Source organism: Frankliniella occidentalis, unplaced genomic scaffold (assembly GCF_000697945.3).
Source record: "Frankliniella occidentalis isolate FOCC.00 unplaced genomic scaffold, Focc_3.1 Scaffold252, whole genome shotgun sequence".
Classification (NCBI taxonomy): domain Eukaryota; kingdom Metazoa; phylum Arthropoda; class Insecta; order Thysanoptera; family Thripidae; genus Frankliniella; species Frankliniella occidentalis.
In genome coordinates this window covers 222,938-239,397 of record NW_026267378.1, presented here as the reverse complement: position 1 = coordinate 239,397, position 16,460 = coordinate 222,938, and the positions used below count along the sequence as shown (strand labels likewise).

General features: G+C 64.1%; 1 protein-coding gene across 3 annotated transcripts; it reads right to left on the bottom strand.

Annotated features, from left to right (window-relative positions):
- Positions 1-819: 819 nt before the first annotated feature.
- Positions 820-14,173, bottom strand: LOC113207443 (mucin-5AC-like). 3 transcript variants are annotated; one of them, XM_052273189.1, is made up of 11 exons: positions 13,933-14,173; positions 9,128-9,214; positions 5,030-5,125; positions 4,718-4,957; positions 4,575-4,646; positions 3,905-4,069; positions 3,669-3,753; positions 3,136-3,303; positions 2,194-2,654; positions 1,240-1,453; positions 820-1,066 (listed from the first exon to the last, which is right to left on the bottom strand). In XM_052273189.1, exons 3-11 carry the CDS (start codon positions 5,083-5,085, stop codon positions 845-847), a joined length of 1,683 nt encoding a protein of 560 aa, XP_052129149.1. In that variant the 5' UTR covers positions 5,086-5,125; positions 9,128-9,214; positions 13,933-14,173; the 3' UTR covers positions 820-844. The 3 variants fall into 3 exon arrangements, with proteins under 3 accessions (XP_052129149.1, XP_052129147.1, XP_052129148.1); XM_052273187.1 differs by lacking the exon at positions 9,128-9,214; XM_052273188.1 differs by lacking the exons at positions 9,128-9,214; positions 13,933-14,173 and adding an exon at positions 8,842-8,942.
- Between the last annotated feature and the right edge of the window lie 2,287 nt (positions 14,174-16,460).

The window sequence follows — 16,460 nt, the reverse complement described above, 5'->3', positions numbered from 1 at the left end:
GGGGCGTGTGGGGGCCGCCATGGCCGTGTGGGGCGGATCCTCTCCAGTCATACGATCCTGGCCTCGGCGGGGCGCGGCGGGGCGCGGCAGGGAAGACATATCTCTGTTCCAAGCGAGCAAACGCCTCGCCGACCCCTTCCCTGCACCCCTCACCCTCCCCCTGTGCGCCCGCTTCTCTTCGCTCTCTCTCTCTCTCTCTCTCTCCTCTCCGCCCTCAACCCTTATACTGAAGAAGCAAATGAGCGGGAAGGAGGGGAGGGGGAGGAGGCCGAAAAGGGTGGCAGACGTGATTTGTAGTGCAGTGACCAGCACGCGACGCACAGGCACACACATACGCACGCACGCGCGCGCGCACGCAGCTAACCCTTCGAACAAACACACTTACGAGCACGCACACGCACACACACACACACACACACACTTACACTGTCCGTTCACGTCCACCCACCCCTTGCACTCACACACTCCCACACAGGGGCTACGGTAAAGGCACGCACTCGCCGGTCGATCTCATTTGCATTTAAACAAGTCTCATCGGACGCTCCTTGTCTCGGCGCGCGCGGGGCGGACCAGTAGTTGCCGTACCTGCTGCAGGGGAGAGAGGGGCCTTTGCCTTTGTCTCTCAGGGAAATTTGGAGCAATTTCTCTACCCACCCCTCCCCTCGCCGTTCTGGTCCGCTGCGCCGGGCTTGGTCCCCGACAGAAGACCACGAGTGAATCCAGAGCTGTGTGGTGGTGCGTTGCCGCCTCGTTGTCGTGTAAAGTCGAATAGACGTCGTATTTTGTCGTGTGCGAGGGACAAGGCGACAGACACTTCAATAGACACTTCAGTTCTAAAGCTTTATTATTTGGCGGCTAGGCGGGCGCGATTGGTGGGGCGTGCCCACCACGGCGGACCCGCGGGCTTAGGTGTGGGCCCACCCCTGCGGCCCAGCCCCGTCTGCGGCCTCCCGGGGGCGGCCAGCCCCAGGGCGTCCACGGGGCCCAGCTGCCACTGCGCATGCACCGAGTGCACCCACTGGTCCTGCTGGTCGCGGGCCCGCTGCTGGGCCGAGCGAGGCTTCCCCTTTAACCAAGCCAAAGGGCTGATTTAGAGCGAACAGTCACAATTTTTCAAAGACAAAAACAAGAAGACAAACATTTTTGAAATTTGGCTGGGGAAAATCATTCAATTTTACCGATTTTTTGTTTGTTTGTTTTTGTTTTTTGCCGACGAGCGGCAGAAGCTCAGCACAGTACCTTGGTTTTCACCTTCCAACGCTCCGGCACAGAGGGCGCCGGGGGCGTCGGCGGTGGAGGCGCCTGGAGGGCGACGGCGAGTGTTGGCGTGCCGGGGGCGGCCGCGCCCAGGCAGAGCGCGCTCAGGTCCACCAGCAGGTCGTCGTCGACGACGTCGTCCTGGCCGGGCGGGTGCTGCAGCCGGGGCGGGCCATCGCCGCCCCACCCCCAGAACCTGCGCGACGACAACACGGGCGCCTCGTCAGCGGGGACCCGCCGCATAAAGAGCGAGCGCGGCGCGAGCGCACCAGGCGGACACAATAAAGACGCCGCCCCATTTCCCAAACTGCCGCCCGTTTCCTGATTAGCGCCGCTCGTGACGCTGGCGGAGCAGGGCGGAGCTCCGCGCGGTGCGTTCGCTTTTCCGCCGTCGGGGGCGGCGGGGGAAAGGGGTGGCGCGGCGTGGCGCGGCGTGCGAGGCACGCCCGGCCCGCGCGGTCCGCAGTGTGGAGCGTGGAATGCTGTGGGAGGGGAGCCGCCGGGCTGGGGCTGGCCGCGGAACGCCAAGGGTTGAAAATGAAGGGAAGGGCCGGCCCGAAAGAGAGGGGGCTGGAGGAGGACGGGGGAAGGGGTGCGGCCGGACACGTGACGCTGATGGGTTTTGGCGCGCAGAGAGGAAGTCCGAATGGAGAGGAACTAAAGTCATTCTCCACGTGCGAGACGCAGCGGCCGCTCCTCCTCGCCCCGCCACCACCTCCCTCCTGCGGTGTGGGAACCCATCAATGGACGCCAGTCATCGTGGGGGTACCGTTCCTTGGTGCCGAGACCACCATCCAGTCTCCAGGAGGACTTAGCGCATCGGTCGTTGCGGCGAGCTGCGCCAGCGCCCTACGACACTCTCCAAGTTTTCGCACACCCTGCCGCCCGTTTTGCTCACGACAGTTTTGACTTTGTCGCGTTCCATTTACTGCGTACCCCAGATCCGGCTGCTCGCGGCCCGGCTGCGTGGCGTCGTGCGGGCTGCCCCGCTCCTCCCCGTCGGCCTGCTCGGGGGCCCCGGAGGCCGGCGCGCAGCACTCGGCACAGCACGGCTCGCCGCACGGCCTGCGAGTTGTCGCGGGGTGGCTTCCGGTGGCGGAGTCACTGGCGCGCCTTCCGCTTCCGGTGGCTCGGTGCGGGGCGCGGCGCGCACAGGGCGGCGCGCAGGATGCCTCGCGGCCCCGCGGCCCCGGCCCGGCCCCGGCGCGGCGGCCGTGGCCTTGGGAGCCGCTGCCACCGCTGCTGCTGTTGCTGCTGCTCAGGCTGCTGCTCCTGCTGCCGCTCCTGCTGCTCGTCGTCTGCGTCGTCGTGTTGGTGAACCTCGCGGTGGACGCGGCGGCGGCCGCGGCGGCAGCAGCAGCAATCGCCGCCGGAGTCCTCGAGCGACAGTACTGGCTCTGCAATCGGCAAAACGATAGCGATGACAGACCGTCTGCCGGGTAGGCAACCCACCCGGCAGAGGGAATTGCCAGTCCGGGTAGGCAAACAACAGGCCTGTGCGGGGAGTGCCCGACGCCACCTGACCTCCGGCCGCGCCGCCCCGCGCTCGTCCTGGCGGAGGGTGAAGTTTGGGGCGCGCATGCATAATGAAGCCGAGGTGGCGAAGGCGCCCCTACCTCAGCCGAGCTGCCCCGGGTAGCGGTGCCAGCCCGCGGGAGGGGGCGCGAAATAACATTTCAACAAATAGCACTGCGCCCACGGAAACATAGACGTCTATAATTGTTATTCATAATCTTAAAACATGAATTTTGTAAACTCTTATTCAGCAAACGGCCGTAACCCAACGAAATGAATACAGCCATGTGAGTTGACATCTTCAGGATCCCAAAACTACATCGCATCCCAAAGTGACGCTTCGTTCGCAGCCTCCGCACTCACCGCGTGGCGCGTGGTCCGGCGGGCGCGCTGCTGCCGCTGCCGCTGGTGGAGGGCGACGCGGGCCGAGGCCATGTCCGGCACGGTGATGGACGTGACGGTGAGGCGCGGCCGGCCCTGGCTGCTCTGGAGCCGCACGGACCGCACGGCAGCCTGCCCCTCCTCCTCCTCCTCACCTGGGGGCGCGCAGGGTCACTCTTAGCAGCACGGCGACAAATAACGGCCAGGCCACGCCGCGCTGCGCCACGCCGGGGCCGGTAAATTATGGGCGAGGCTTGGCCTCCCCCTGCCCCCACCCCGCCCGCCACACCGCCCCTCCGCCTCGCAGTCATTTGCTGTTGCGACGATAAATTTGGTTGGATGCCGCTCGAGGCGTGGCACGGGGCGTGCCGGTCCGGGGCGCGCACGGCCTCGGCCCCCGTCACGCCGCGACACCTCGCGACACACCACCGCCTGATTCCGGGCCCTGAATTACCGCCGGGAGATTATTTGGACCGTCGGCCGCCGTCGGCCCGGCTATGGGAGGGTCGTCACTCACCCGCCTCCCCCGCGGCGTGCACGTCGCCGTCCCGGGGCGCCATCAGCACGGACAGCAGCGGTAGCAGCCTGGCGCCGAGCTCCCTGCGGACAGCACGGAGGCATCATACAACGGCGGTGAGCGTAGCCGAGCGCAGCAGCAGCCGCCGCCTGCGAGCCGAGCGTAGGCCGGCCGCCGCACAGAGCTGCGCGACGGGCCGGCCTGCCGCCGGGCGCTCTGCGCTCTGCCGCTCACCTGTTCCACGCCGCCGAGCCCACGCTGCCGGTGCTGCTCTGGCACCGCGCGCCGGCCTCGCCCGTCCCCGAGGGCGCGGACCTGGACGCGCGTCGCGGTGCCGACGACGAGGCCGTGACCCCTCTGGCCCCGGCGGCGGCCCGCGATGGCGCCCTGGAAGCGGCGCTGCGGAAAACAACATCATAAGTCACCGGCGGCGCGGTGGTCTTTGTCTTTGTTCGCCGTCCCCTCCCCGGGCCGGGACTCATAACTGCGGTCAGTAAAGAGGGTCGGGGGAGCACGGCTCGCCAGGCTTCCTTCTGGGGACATAAATCGCCAAAGACGATTTTTCGTTCGCCTCTGCAACTTTTTTCAGTCAATCTTTTAGAGGTCGGAGTGATCGTCAGCGTGCCCCTCCTGGTGCTGACGAAGTTGGCACGGAGGAAAGATACGAAAGGGGCCCATTCCGGTCACACTGCTGGACGTGGCTGGCGAGTATTAAGGCGCGCGACGGGCGAAGCGGAGGTCAAGTGCAGCCCGGGAGCGTGTAGGCCGGTCGGATAGGATGGCTGTTTCCAGCCCCCAAGACTATCGGGTGGGACTGCTCGGGGACGAGAAAGAGGATCTGAAGGACGACGCTTGAAACGGGAGCGGGGGATGCCCTCCCCATGGGCCTCTACCCGCTTCTCACCTTAACGACGTCCTCGACCCGGCGTGGCCCCCACCCGAGGCCGCCGACGCTCCGGAACCCGAGCTCGACGATCTGCAAGACAGGAGGGTAACGGTCAGCGCCACGACCCTTCCACATCAAGCACAGGCAGGTTGAGTACTCACGTGGCGCAGGTGCGGTCAGGGGCGCGCGGGCAGCAGGCGCGGCCGGGCCCCGGCGGGGCGGCGCCGAGCTGGCGACGGTCCTCCAGGACGGCTGGCCGGACGCTCACCTCGGGTGGGGCGAGCAGGCGCACCGACGACACCCCGGCCACTGCCGAGCTCATGCCCGGCAGGTGCTCCGAGCCGCCGCGACGCAGCCGCACCAGGCCGAGGCGTGTCGGCACCACCACGGCGTCCTGCCGCCTGTAACGGACAGAACATTGTGAGCCTCTCAGCAGCAGCACCACCACGCGGAGGAAGCACTGGTGCACGTACGTCAGCGTGTTGCGGTGCAGGCGAAGTCCGAGGGGCGCCGTCAGCACGCTGTCCATCGTCAAGGCCGCCGGCCGCGCAGCGCGCGCAGCGCCGGGCCTGCGGAGACAACACAGTCAAGTGGCTCCCTCTCTCCTCCTTTTTATTTCAATTTTCCCACGGTCGTGTGGCGGCGTGGCGCGGCGCCCGCTCTGGGGGCCGTTTTGCCGGCGGGCGCGCAGGCGGGTCGGGCTGGGGGGCGGCCGGGCCGGGGCGGCCCTCGGTGGGCCTACGGCAACCTGTTGCGATACACGCGGGCGTGGCGCGGCTGGGCTCGGTCCCTGCCGGCTCGGCTCGGCCCGCCCCGCCCGAGTATGACTGGCAGGCGACAGGGGACCTCACCCTCGACCCCACCTCGGGTCCGACCCAACCCTGCCCAGCCAGAGGGATGCCCGCCCCGCCTCGCCCCGCCACCGCAGGCCGCACCCCCGCGCCACCACCACCCGCCGACCAGCTGGTCCAACTTTTTCCCCCGCTGCGACCAGAAATTAAATAAAAAGTTGTCGCCCGGGCGCGTGCTGGCGCGTGCGGTTTGAACCTGCCGCCCTCCCAGCCCCGTCTCGCCCGCACGCGTGTTGACGCGCCGTCTGGCACGGCCAGGTCACCCCGCGCCTAGCCCTCGGCCCCGCTCGGCCCGGGGCGCATCAACTAAATAATAAAGTCAGCCGGTCCCTCCCCGACGGAGGGAGGGACCTCCGCGTTGCGTGCGAGACGGCCAGATTGGCGTGCAGCGGGCGCGGGGCCGTTCAGGGGCTGCTGCACTCTGAGCATAGCCCGAGCAGGGCAAAGCTGACCGAATGAGACTGAATCACACGATAACATTTTGATAGAAGTGAAACAACAATCCATGCTCCGCTACCAGTTTGCTGTCGCGAGCAGGAAGGAGTTCCAATTACCCCTGGTTGCAAGTGCAATGCATGGTGGCGGCTAGCGTGAGTCAGCTGGAGTAGGAACGTTATGGCGGGAAGGAAAGCGATTAGCAGGCCACGCTCAGGTCCGCTCACGGGGTCCCACCCCACGATCGCCGCCCCGCCGCAGCTGTCATGTGGTGCAGCTGCACACCTCGCAACTCCTCATGGCCACCTCCCCCACTCCCGTCCCCTTCCTTTAACCCTTTGACTCCACAGAACACAATGGAGGAACACCGCGCCCTCGGCTTCTGATGCGGAACGCGTGTGAGAGAGGCCGTACCGTGGAGGACACCGTGGAGGACGCCACTGAGGCCACGTGGAGGCCTAGCAGGCCCGGTGTGTTGCAGTAAAGGCGCTAATCTAGCTCCCCCTCCCCCGTCTCTCCCCACCCGGCCCCAACGTCTCTCCAGGCCCTTCCCTTGCCACCCCTTCCTTCCTGGACTTGGCAATAAAACATGTCCCCTCAGCGCGCGGCATGGCGCGGCGTGGCGGAGGCCCCCCTAGCGCCCGCTGTAGCGCCGCCACCGCTTGCAAACACCGAAAAGCAGTAATTATGAGGCATAATTTCCTGCGCCTGATTTATAATTGTGGCAGATTTGTATTATATTTAAGTCTGGTGAAAGGGTTGCCAGGATGTGCGCTCGCAGGTTATGGCGCTGTGCGGGGGTGGGGAGAGGGTGCCGGGGGCAGGAGCAGGGCGCCCACACCAGGGCTCTCCGGGCCCCCGGCGCCTAATGTCGGCGAGAAGCGAGGCGAGGAGCGTGGCGCGCCCCTCCATCCCCCGCGGCGCAAAGGGGACGACTCCTTTTCCATGGGAATTGAAATAGGCTTTTTAAAACTGCCGCCGCCCTCGCAGGTCGCCCCCCTTCCCCCCACCCCTTGCGCCTCTACACTGCACGCCAGGAGGGAGGAGGGCGGCCGCCCCCCGCGCTGCGCCCCGCGGTGTCATGGTGTGTTAACAAGTCATAGAGTAACTAAATGGGTTCCCATTTGCAGCCCAGGCCTGCCGGGCAGGGCTCGGCGCGGCAGCAGCGGTAGCAGCGGCAGTAAAAAGGAGGCGGAGCGGGCCCCGGCCCTTCACCCCCGGCCCTCCGCCCCCCGCGGTGCAGCAACTGCCAGGTCCCACGCCCCGAGCAGTTAGGCAACCCGGTCGTCACGCGGGCCGCCGGGGCCCCCGGCAGGGGCCGACCAACCAAACGCCCCTTCGACTCTCACCTCACCGCTCCGCAACGCCTCTGCTCGCTGCTCCTCGAAATTTCGGATTTCAAGCCTGTCCAGTGGGGGCGAGGTGGGGGCGGTGGCGGCTGCGGAGGCCAGCTGATTAATATTTCACCGGACGTCCGGTCCAGTCCTCGACAGGTCGGACGGGTCGTGCGGGGCTGCTGGCGGCGCCTGCGCCTCCCTGCGAGTCGAGGGGCTTTGCGCCGCTCGCCGGCGCCAGCTACTTAGCCAGAGGGACAATGAGCGTAGCCCGCACTGGCTAAGTACGTAGCCTGTGAGTGGGGCAGTGAGCGTGGCCGGCACTAGCTACTTAGTCGGAAGGACTGTGAACTTGTCCCGCACTGGCAACAGCACGTAGCCTTTGGGACAGTGAGCGTGGACGGCCCTAGCTACTAGGCCAGGGGGGCAGTGACGTGGGGGCGCTGGTCTGCACATTCAACTCGTTACATGCATCTCTGCAGGCGTGGGGACCTTCCAGAAGGACGAGCCTAGTTGAAGTGCCTCTCGGCTCGGGTCGAGGAGAGCGAGTATCGACAGCTGTCAATCAGCGCGCGGAGCGCCCCTACATCGAGGAGGGGCGGGGAGAGGCGTGCAGGGCCCTGCCCTGCTGCAGCACCGCCGTCCTTAGCGAGGCCGTCATCAAGAACCTGTACTTTCACTTCGAGGACACCCGCGACGCGCCGCCGCCGCGCGGAAGCAAGAGTACCAGTACTTTCACTACGGGGGGTCTGCGACTCGGTCTGCGACGCCTGCGGGCGCACGCGATACACCACGGCGACGCCGGCGACGTAGCAGAGCCAAGATGGCCCCACGCCAGCACACGACTACTGCAGCATGGTCTCTACCAAAAATGTATCCCCCTCTTTTCGCTTTTACCATCATTACTTTGCCATTGGCCGAGTTTTGCCTTGACCTGGTTCACCGCGCTCTCTTACAAAGTGGATCGAGCAAAGTCGCCGAACAGCAACGTGTTGACATGGATCAACTACGTGAGAAACATCACTAGCACCACCACACTGCGGCGGCGGTGAAGCAGTCCGCGCCCACCTCTATCTACCACAACCACCACAACCCTCATTGCCTCGTCACCCCCGCGCCGTCACCATTGTGTTGCGCTTCGATCGTGACACACACACACACACACACACACACACACACACACACACACACACACACACACACACACACACACACACCCATACATGCACACACACACACGTGACCTCGAGGTGATGCATGCCTGGCGAGGCGCGCGAGGGTTACGACCTCCTTGGCCTTCGCCAGGACGACCTGCACGCACGGCGGGCACGGTGCGCGCGGGTCGCGACAAAACACAACAGGGAGTCATTCGGGGTCCACAAAAACCTTTGGCCTTGACGCACCCACTCAATCAGTTTTGCTCATACTCCGGCTGGCCATCCCGGGTCCCAGCATGTCACCGCCGTGACCATTGCTGACCGCTGACAGCCCTGCCTAGGGGCTGGTGCAGGGTTTATACTTGCACCGATTCTCATTTCTTGGATACGTGTTTGGGTGGAAATCAGCCAACCGGGGCCCCGAAAACCAACTAGAACGTATCCAGCATATGACAATCGGCGACAGTATAAACCTGCATGCCGTCGCTCGCACCACACCCGCACTCACCCGATGCGCTGCAGCTCGCACGGCGCGGCGCCGCCTCAGCGACGACGTCGGCGCCCTGGTCGCCCTGGTCGCCCTCCCCAGGGGCGCCGTCAGAGCGCCGCGCCTCATCAGCCATAACTAACGCGCGGCCGCGGCATGCAGCCGGCTCCTGCAGGGCGGGGGCGCCGGGGGGCGTGCGGGGGGCGTGCGGGGGCGCCAGGCCCCGGCCGATCGCCGCCGCGACGCCTTTGCTTGCCCGCCGCCGCTCCCGCCCGCCGCGCTGCCCCCTTCCCCCCCCCCCACTTACCTGCTCGAGGCGGGGCGCACGGACACTGAAAGCTCCTTCCGGCCGCGCCGCCCCCGTCATCACCGCCGCCATGCAGGCAACAGCACACTGGTAACCGAACCAAGTGTGCAGCTGCTTTCCACTTGTAAGTGTGCAACTGCAACACGGATACTTGGAATGGTTCAACTCCATAGTTGTGGACTCGCAAGTGTTCAAGTCAGTAGCTGCGCGCCTGTAAGCGTGCGACTCCTCTGTTGGACACTTCCTTCAATTGGGATTGGACGCCCTCTGTATGGGAAGTGTATAACAGAGAGGTTGGACACTTACAAGTGTACAGCTACCGAGTTGAGCATTTGCGAGTGCGACGACGTTGAATGAATAAGAAGTTGCCCGATATAAGAGGAACAAGAAGAAGGTAGCACTGGGGAGGTGGCGTGGCGTAGTGCCGTCCCTAAACAAGGCAGAAGATGAGCGACAGTCTAGCAGAGGTTAGGATGCGTGTCGTTAGATTTCAATCAGTTTAGAACGGGCCTATGGATCTAGCACATTGGTACCAACTATACCAAAGTTTATTACCACAGTTGAGTCATTATCATTGAGTTAAAATTGTACCAATGTAATATGTCCGTACACTAACCTAAACAACGACACCGGGACGGTTTAGAAAATTGTATAAACTTACTTTTCCGAAGCCAAACTTTGCAGAAGCACTTTTCGACACCATGTTGCTACGCCGGTCTAATATGGACCCAATTTTTCTTTACAAATTCTACAAAACTTGATTTATGATCACACATTCACTTGCGATAAGACACAGTATGGTCGCCGGCGTCACCGGCGTTCTGCTTTGTTTAGGGACGGCGCTACGCCACGCCACCTCCTCAGTGCTACCTTCTTTTTGTTCCTCTTATTGGGCAACTTCCTCATACCAGCAAGTATTCAACTTGCAGTTGCACACTTGGTTTTTCAGTGCACCGCCAACTCGTAGAGCCCTAGAAAGGTAGCAGAGCTGCCTAGGCAGCTTTCCTCTTACCAGTCACAAACAAGCAACACCTATTATTTTTAAACCAATATGGGTACTAGTAGAATGCAATGTATTTCTAGACGAGTTCGATGACATAGTACAGTATTTTTTTAGAATAGTTTGAACTCAGCAGACTATTATTGTTTTATACTTTTTTACCCTCCCTTATAATATTTTCTGGGGAGACTAAGGAGCATAGATTTGGTAGGGGAGAGGCAATAACTCCCGCGGTGCTTTATCATAACTCAGAGTTCCCCTCCCCTGCCTCCTGCGGCGCGGGGCTGCGCTGCGTTAACAGTTAGAGGCGCCATCACCTGCTCAGATAACAAGGCGTGGAGGAGCGTGGCGCGCCGGCTGGCCATCCCGCCCTGGTTTCTGCACCGAATTTGTGGGGCGCTATCGCTACGCCAGAGCGTCCGGGGAGAGAGAGAGAGAGAGAGAGAGAGAGAGAGAGAGAGAGAGAGAGAGAGATAGAGGGAGAATGGAAGGGGTAGAAGAGAGGGTTGCATCTGCAGCTCGCCACAAACCGTCGCAGCACGGAGGGAAATAACGACAAACATATAATTGAAAAAGTCAACCGATACATCGAATTTTCGATCCCATCACCGCCTTACCTTTGCGAAAATTGCTCCCCTGGGGTGAGGAAGTCTGGAGGTGATGCAAGGATATCACCTTGACCCCCACCCTGCCCCGCCCCGCCCTGCCCCGCTCGGCTCACGCTTCCTCCACCCCCTCCTGCTCCCCTCGCCGTTAGCATCCGTTTCACTTCCGATGGAGGTACGCCCCTCACGCTCCCTCTACTCCCACCCCCTCCACCCACCCCAACCCCCGCACGCCAACCTCCTCATAACAGGCTTGCAGTTATGGTGCCCTCCTGCCCTGCCCAGCCCAGCTGGCCCGCACACCCCCACACTCCCGCAACTTCAAGTACGTTTCGTCTTTCAGAGCTGTTGGCAGGCAGGCAGGTTAGTTCTGGGTTGAGCAGCGCCCCCTCCCTCTCCCACGTAACTTCCCAGAGGGACATGGCGTTGGCGTGCGATTCGCGATAGCGCCCTACCCTGCCACCTCTCCTTCTCGCCACAGTCGGGGAACACGCCCGCCTCGTCCCGCCCCGTCCGCCCCCGGACCATCCATGGTCGTCCATGGTAGCGGGTCGCGGTCGTGCTGCGACCTTCAAGAAGGTGCCTGGGCACTCGTCAGTGTCTGGAGCATGCCGTGATAAGCCAAAGAGAAAAAGGGAAGGGGGCTAGGTAAAGCAGAAAAGCTAAACACCCATAACAAAGTTTTAGCTAGAACTTTGTTTTTACGGTAAATGAGGTATGAGGTCAGAGGATATATTCCATGGTCTTCCTAAGCAGTTGATACGATGCCCTGGTTGTGAGTTATTAACTGTCCTAGTGCGCGAGTGCAAGCGCGGGTTCGGCCTGTAGACGATTTGGGCGACCTCTGGATAGGAAGAAATCAGGAAGAAATACGACAAGCATCATGGCAGCCCATGGGAGAGATAGGGCTGGCGGCATTTGGGTGCTTTGTAACCTGCAAAGCATTTGGGTGCTTTGTAACCTGCAAAGCATTTGGGTGCTTTGTAACCTGCAAAGCATTTGGGTGCTTTAAATGTACAAAGCATTTGCTTTGAAAATGCTTTGCAAGCTTAGTTTTTGAGGATTTTTAACAGTTAAGGGCAGCCGCACGCGCAGCGCAAATATCAAAGTGGACGAGGTCACAATCAGCCTCCGACCCCGCTCTAGTTAAAGAGGCCCACTATGATGTACCAGGTATGGCTGATTAACACCCGCACATAATTCGTCACATTTAGACGGAGGGGCGGAGCGAAGCTTGAGAAAATTATTTTTAGACCGAAAAAGAGCGCTCCAGAACAAACACACTCCATGAGCTCAGCGGCAGAGGCGGTGGCGTCGAGGTCGAGGCCGCTCTCGCTACCCCTGCTACCCTCGCGCCCAGCCCCTCGGCTACGCCGCTGCGGCCGACGCTCCGCTGCCTGCGGCCCTGGCCCTGCGGCCTTGCGGGGCTCGGGGTGCGGCTTTTCAATCTCACGGCGCGGCATTAAACTCCTCCTCCGTATGTGGGCCGGGCCCCGGGCGGAGCGGGGCTGGGGGCGGCCCGGGGCGGCCTGACCAGAGGGCCTGCATGGCGAGGGGGTGGGGCCGGGTGGGGCCCAATAACCCAGAGGGGCTTACGTTGTGTTCGGTAGGAACCTCATGTCGTCAAACGCAGCCGTAAAACAAGGGCCCGCAAACTGCAGGCCGTCCCCGCCGGGCCGGGGGCGGGCCGAGGGGCAGAGGGGGCCGCTGTGGGGCCGGGCCGGGGGCAGGACCTTCTCTCTGGGGGTCTCTGCGCTGCCGGCCCCATCCACATCCACGCCGTGCCGTGTGGCCACTGGAGCCCTATAGCCCTGGAGACGAGAGCGAGAGTGACGGAGAGACTGCGGGTGGGAGAGAGAGAGAGCGAGAGAGGAGCCGGGCTGCTCTGGGGCGAAAGTGTAAGAATTGGAAAGGGCGAGAGCAGCCGGCGGCGAGGCTGCCGAGGCTATCTGGCGCACTACATGCGATGCAAGGGCGGGGCGGGGAGATTTACCCGCGGCGACCTCAGGCAGGATGGGAGCACACTTGTTTCCGTTTTTTGGTTTCTGCACCGCGACCGCGGCGATGGGCTGATCGCCCTGTGCTCCCCTGCCCCACGCTTTCTCGTGGCCAGCGGCGTACAAAGGCCCAGCGAATTTTGTTTGCGACGGGGGAGCAAGGGAGGCGCGGGATAAGGAGATACCTCGCGTTCCTTTACTCCCCAGTAACCACTGACCGCTACGCCACTGCCGGGAGGGTTGCAGCAAGCGCCGCCGCCGCCGTCACGCTCCGGGATATCCGGGTCAGTGGTGCGTCGGCCTGCCGCCCCTGCGCCGTTGTGCACTGCCGTGCGTGCGCGCGCGCACCCCCGACAACCTCCCCCGCACCCCCGGCCGTCGTGACGGCGGTGCGTATCTCACGGCAGGCATGTGTCAGGGGGCTCAGTGGCGGGGCAAGGCGGGCTCAGGCGAGGCTCAGGGCCACGCCGAACACCTTCCCTCCGCAACACACACAGCCTTCTGCACCGCACCGCAGCCGCCGCACACAGTAAAAGGAACATGTCGTTTGGTTCCAATAATAACGCCACGAGGAAGCGCGCCGCCGCCCATGTTGTGCTTCCGCAGGGCAGTGACCTCGCTCGCCCGCCCCCACCCCTCCCCCGCAGGCCCCCGTGCCGGAGCCGCCCCTGCGCTGCCGTTCGCGGGCGGCCCCCTATTCGTCAAACTCGTGGCGGGCTCGGCGGCGGGGCTCCCCGCTGCTGCGCGCACCTCCGCCACGTTAGCGGCGCCGTGTGCGATAGTCCTAAACATGCACGGCCGCGGGGCTATCCGGGTGTCCCTTTGTGTATTCAGGGCTACTGAGCCGTGGCCGCGGCCGCGGGCTGCGATGGGATGGGCAGGCCGGAATAGCCGGGCCCCGTATCAGTCGTGCACGCACGGCTGCCGGGCAGGGCGACGGCGACGAGGACGGCGCGAAGGCCGACGTCCTGCTGCACGACGCGAAGGTTCCCGTCGTTGTCGTGGCGATCAATCAGGGAGCGGAAGCACGCCGGATGCGTCCCTCCCCAAACGGGGCCCCCACGAGTGTGGCAGGCCCGAGGTACCCCAGCGAGCACGGAAACACCCGCACGATACACGCCCCCCAGCCACGGCCGCGGGCTTCCGGTGTGAGCCTGACGCGGTCCTCGGGGTGCTCGCTAGGAGTGCAGGGTGCTGGCCTACCAGGTGTCGGCGCGGCGCTGCCAGCCGGGCGTCCGGGAGTAGGCCATCGCCCTCTCGCCCGCGGACGCGTCGTCCTCGTCCATGCCCGAGGGGTGCGGCGCATCCTGGTCGGCGACCACCCTGGAGGCGGGGCCCTCACGGCTCGGGGCTGCGAGGCGGGGCGAGGCTGCCGTTGAAGCGACGCGGCGCGATGTGCTGCCATGCGAGCTGTCGTGGCCCAGCGGGGCAGGCGCCTCGATACTACCCACCCCAGCCTACCCCGCCCCCGGCGCGGCCCCCGTGGGGGTGGCGGGGGTGGCGGGGGCCCTGGCGGAGGCGTCGTGTGGTACCCCCTCCCGGGACAAACCTCAGCCTGCGTGGCGTGCTATATGTAATACGCCCGTCTGTACCCATACGCCAGCGCCCGCGGCGCCCGAGTGGACAGTGCTCTTAGTGGACCGACGCTCACGCCCGCAGGCCGCAGGGGCTCCTTCCCCTGCCCGGCCTGGTACCCACAGCGTACAGCGCCAAGCGCCCACCCGTGAAGATCCACCCTTTGCCGCGCCAAGCGCTCCGTTATTGATTCCTTGAAGGCGGTCTGCCGGTCCCGGCCGGTCCACCCTCTGCAAATTGCGTGCATGTGTTTGTGCGTGTGTGTGTGTGTGTGTGTGCGAGGGGCAGAGCGGGAGGGTGGGGTGGCGCTCCCTGTGAAGCAGGAGGGGCAGCGCGGGCAGAGCGGGCTCTACAACATGTCTCCTGCGATGGCGTTTGCCTATATAGCGCACGTTGCCCGCTCATTCGCGCATACAGAGTCCAGGGCCGTGGTTGTAGGGAGAGGGGAAGGGGAAGGGATGGGGCGAGGAGGAGAAAGGGGCGAGGAAGAGGAAGGGGAGGGGAAGGGAAAGGGAGGACAGGAGGAACTAGCAGGATAAACAGGCGGCCCGGACACGTCCAGGGCCGCCCGCCCCGCTCCGGCCCGCTTAGCCCCGCGTCCTCAAACTAAAGTGCGCCACAACCCCTCCACCCCAAACCACCTCACCCTCCTTGGTCGGTCCAGCCCTTCCCTTGCTTGCCAAAGCTCGCTCCATCTCGCTCCCTCCACCCGGTGGTCCTTGTCCCTCCGCTCCCTCGCTCCCTCGCTCCCTCCTCCTACTCCACCGCCACCCTCCCTCCGTCTCTCTCATCTCACATCTTGTTAGTTAGGCCACCCCGCCCTCCCCTCCCCGCCAATCCTAACATCGGGTCCATCGGCATTAAACAAGCAGAATGACAATGAAGTCCGGGCCGGAGCTGGAGCCGGCGGAGAGGAGAGGAGGCGGAGCAGCAGGGCCTCGCAATCCGACAATCCTCAACCAGCCCAGCCCCCCCCACATCAACCACGACAACCAGGCAGGCCGCCGCCGCGTCAACCACCACCGCAGCCAGGACCCTCAGCAAGGTCCACAAAGTGGCGGCCGCGGCACTACCCAGCAGGTGCACCACGGTGTACGGCGGGACCGCGTCGAGGAAGCGGTCGGGTTTGGGGGAGGGGGGGGGGTGTCCGATCCGCCCGGCCACCTTCCACTTCACGTTGAGTCCGCTGGGAAAGGGCGCATTTGGTCCAGGGGGGGCGAGGGAGGGGCTTGTAGTAGGTGTAGGCGTGGGGTGCTTGAGAGAGTCCCTCCATGTATTCAGCTGGGGAGAGCTACGCCAAACAGCCCGCCTCACCCCTCTGCTTCCCTCCACCCCCCACCCCTTTCCTCCACGCCCCGCCGACTACCCTCCTCTATGCAGACCAGCACGATGAGAACTCACAACGTCGCGAGCTCGCCGGCCAGGGCCCTCAGCAACCCGCCGTCAAAACTACTTATTGGCAGCGAAGGAGCACGGCGATGGTCGGGCAGGTATGGGGCTCACCTGCGGCCGGCACCGCCACCCCCCGTGGAGAGCCTCCGTTAGCCGAAGAGCTTGCAGCTGTGGACGGGCGCAAGGCGGACTGAGTCCGAAAACCGACCGCAGAACAAGAGGAACGAGGAAATGCAGCGCGAGGAAGGAGGAGGCAGCGCGGCAGAAACGGGCGCCTGCAGCCCGGAGGGGCGCCCGGTCTGCAACGCAGCGGCGTCGTGGTCGTGCCTACCTGCCGGGCGCTAGAGGCAGCGCGGCGAGGACCTGCGACCCCACCACTCCCAGCGTCCGGGGCAACCACGCCTCACGTCCCGGTGATCCGGATCGGAATGGCCCTGCAATTACGTTATAAAACAGCCGACTAAATTCCCCCTTAATTTGTGAAACGGGCGGAGAACAAGCTGCCGCGTCCGCCGGCTCCACCGCCGCCGCTGACTCCCGCGCATTTCCATATGTTACAACATGTTCCAGTCCCTCCCCGCCCCGCCCCGTCCCGCCACGCCACGTCGAGCAACGAACACCGGTGGCACGGACCCGGAGGGGCGGGGCGGCGGCAGGCACGCAGCGCTGTACGGTACTGCGCCCTGACACTGACGTAGGCACAAAGTCTCGAACGGACAGGAGAGGAGATGGGCTGGGATGGGATGGGGATGGTCTGCTCGCCC

Excerpts from the sequence above, each read along its gene's own strand:
- LOC113207443 (XM_052273187.1), bottom strand. The coding sequence starts at position 14,015 with ATGGACGAGGACGACGCGTCCGCGGGCGAGAGGGCGATGGCCTACTCC. Across the intron at positions 4,958-5,029 it reads CTGCACCGCAACACGCTGAC|GCGGCAGGACGCCGTGGTGG; the intron begins GTACGTGCACCA and ends TGTCCGTTACAG. Across the intron at positions 3,754-3,904 it reads GGCTCGGCGGCGTGGAACAG|GGAGCTCGGCGCCAGGCTGC; the intron begins GTGAGCGGCAGA and ends TGCTGTCCGCAG.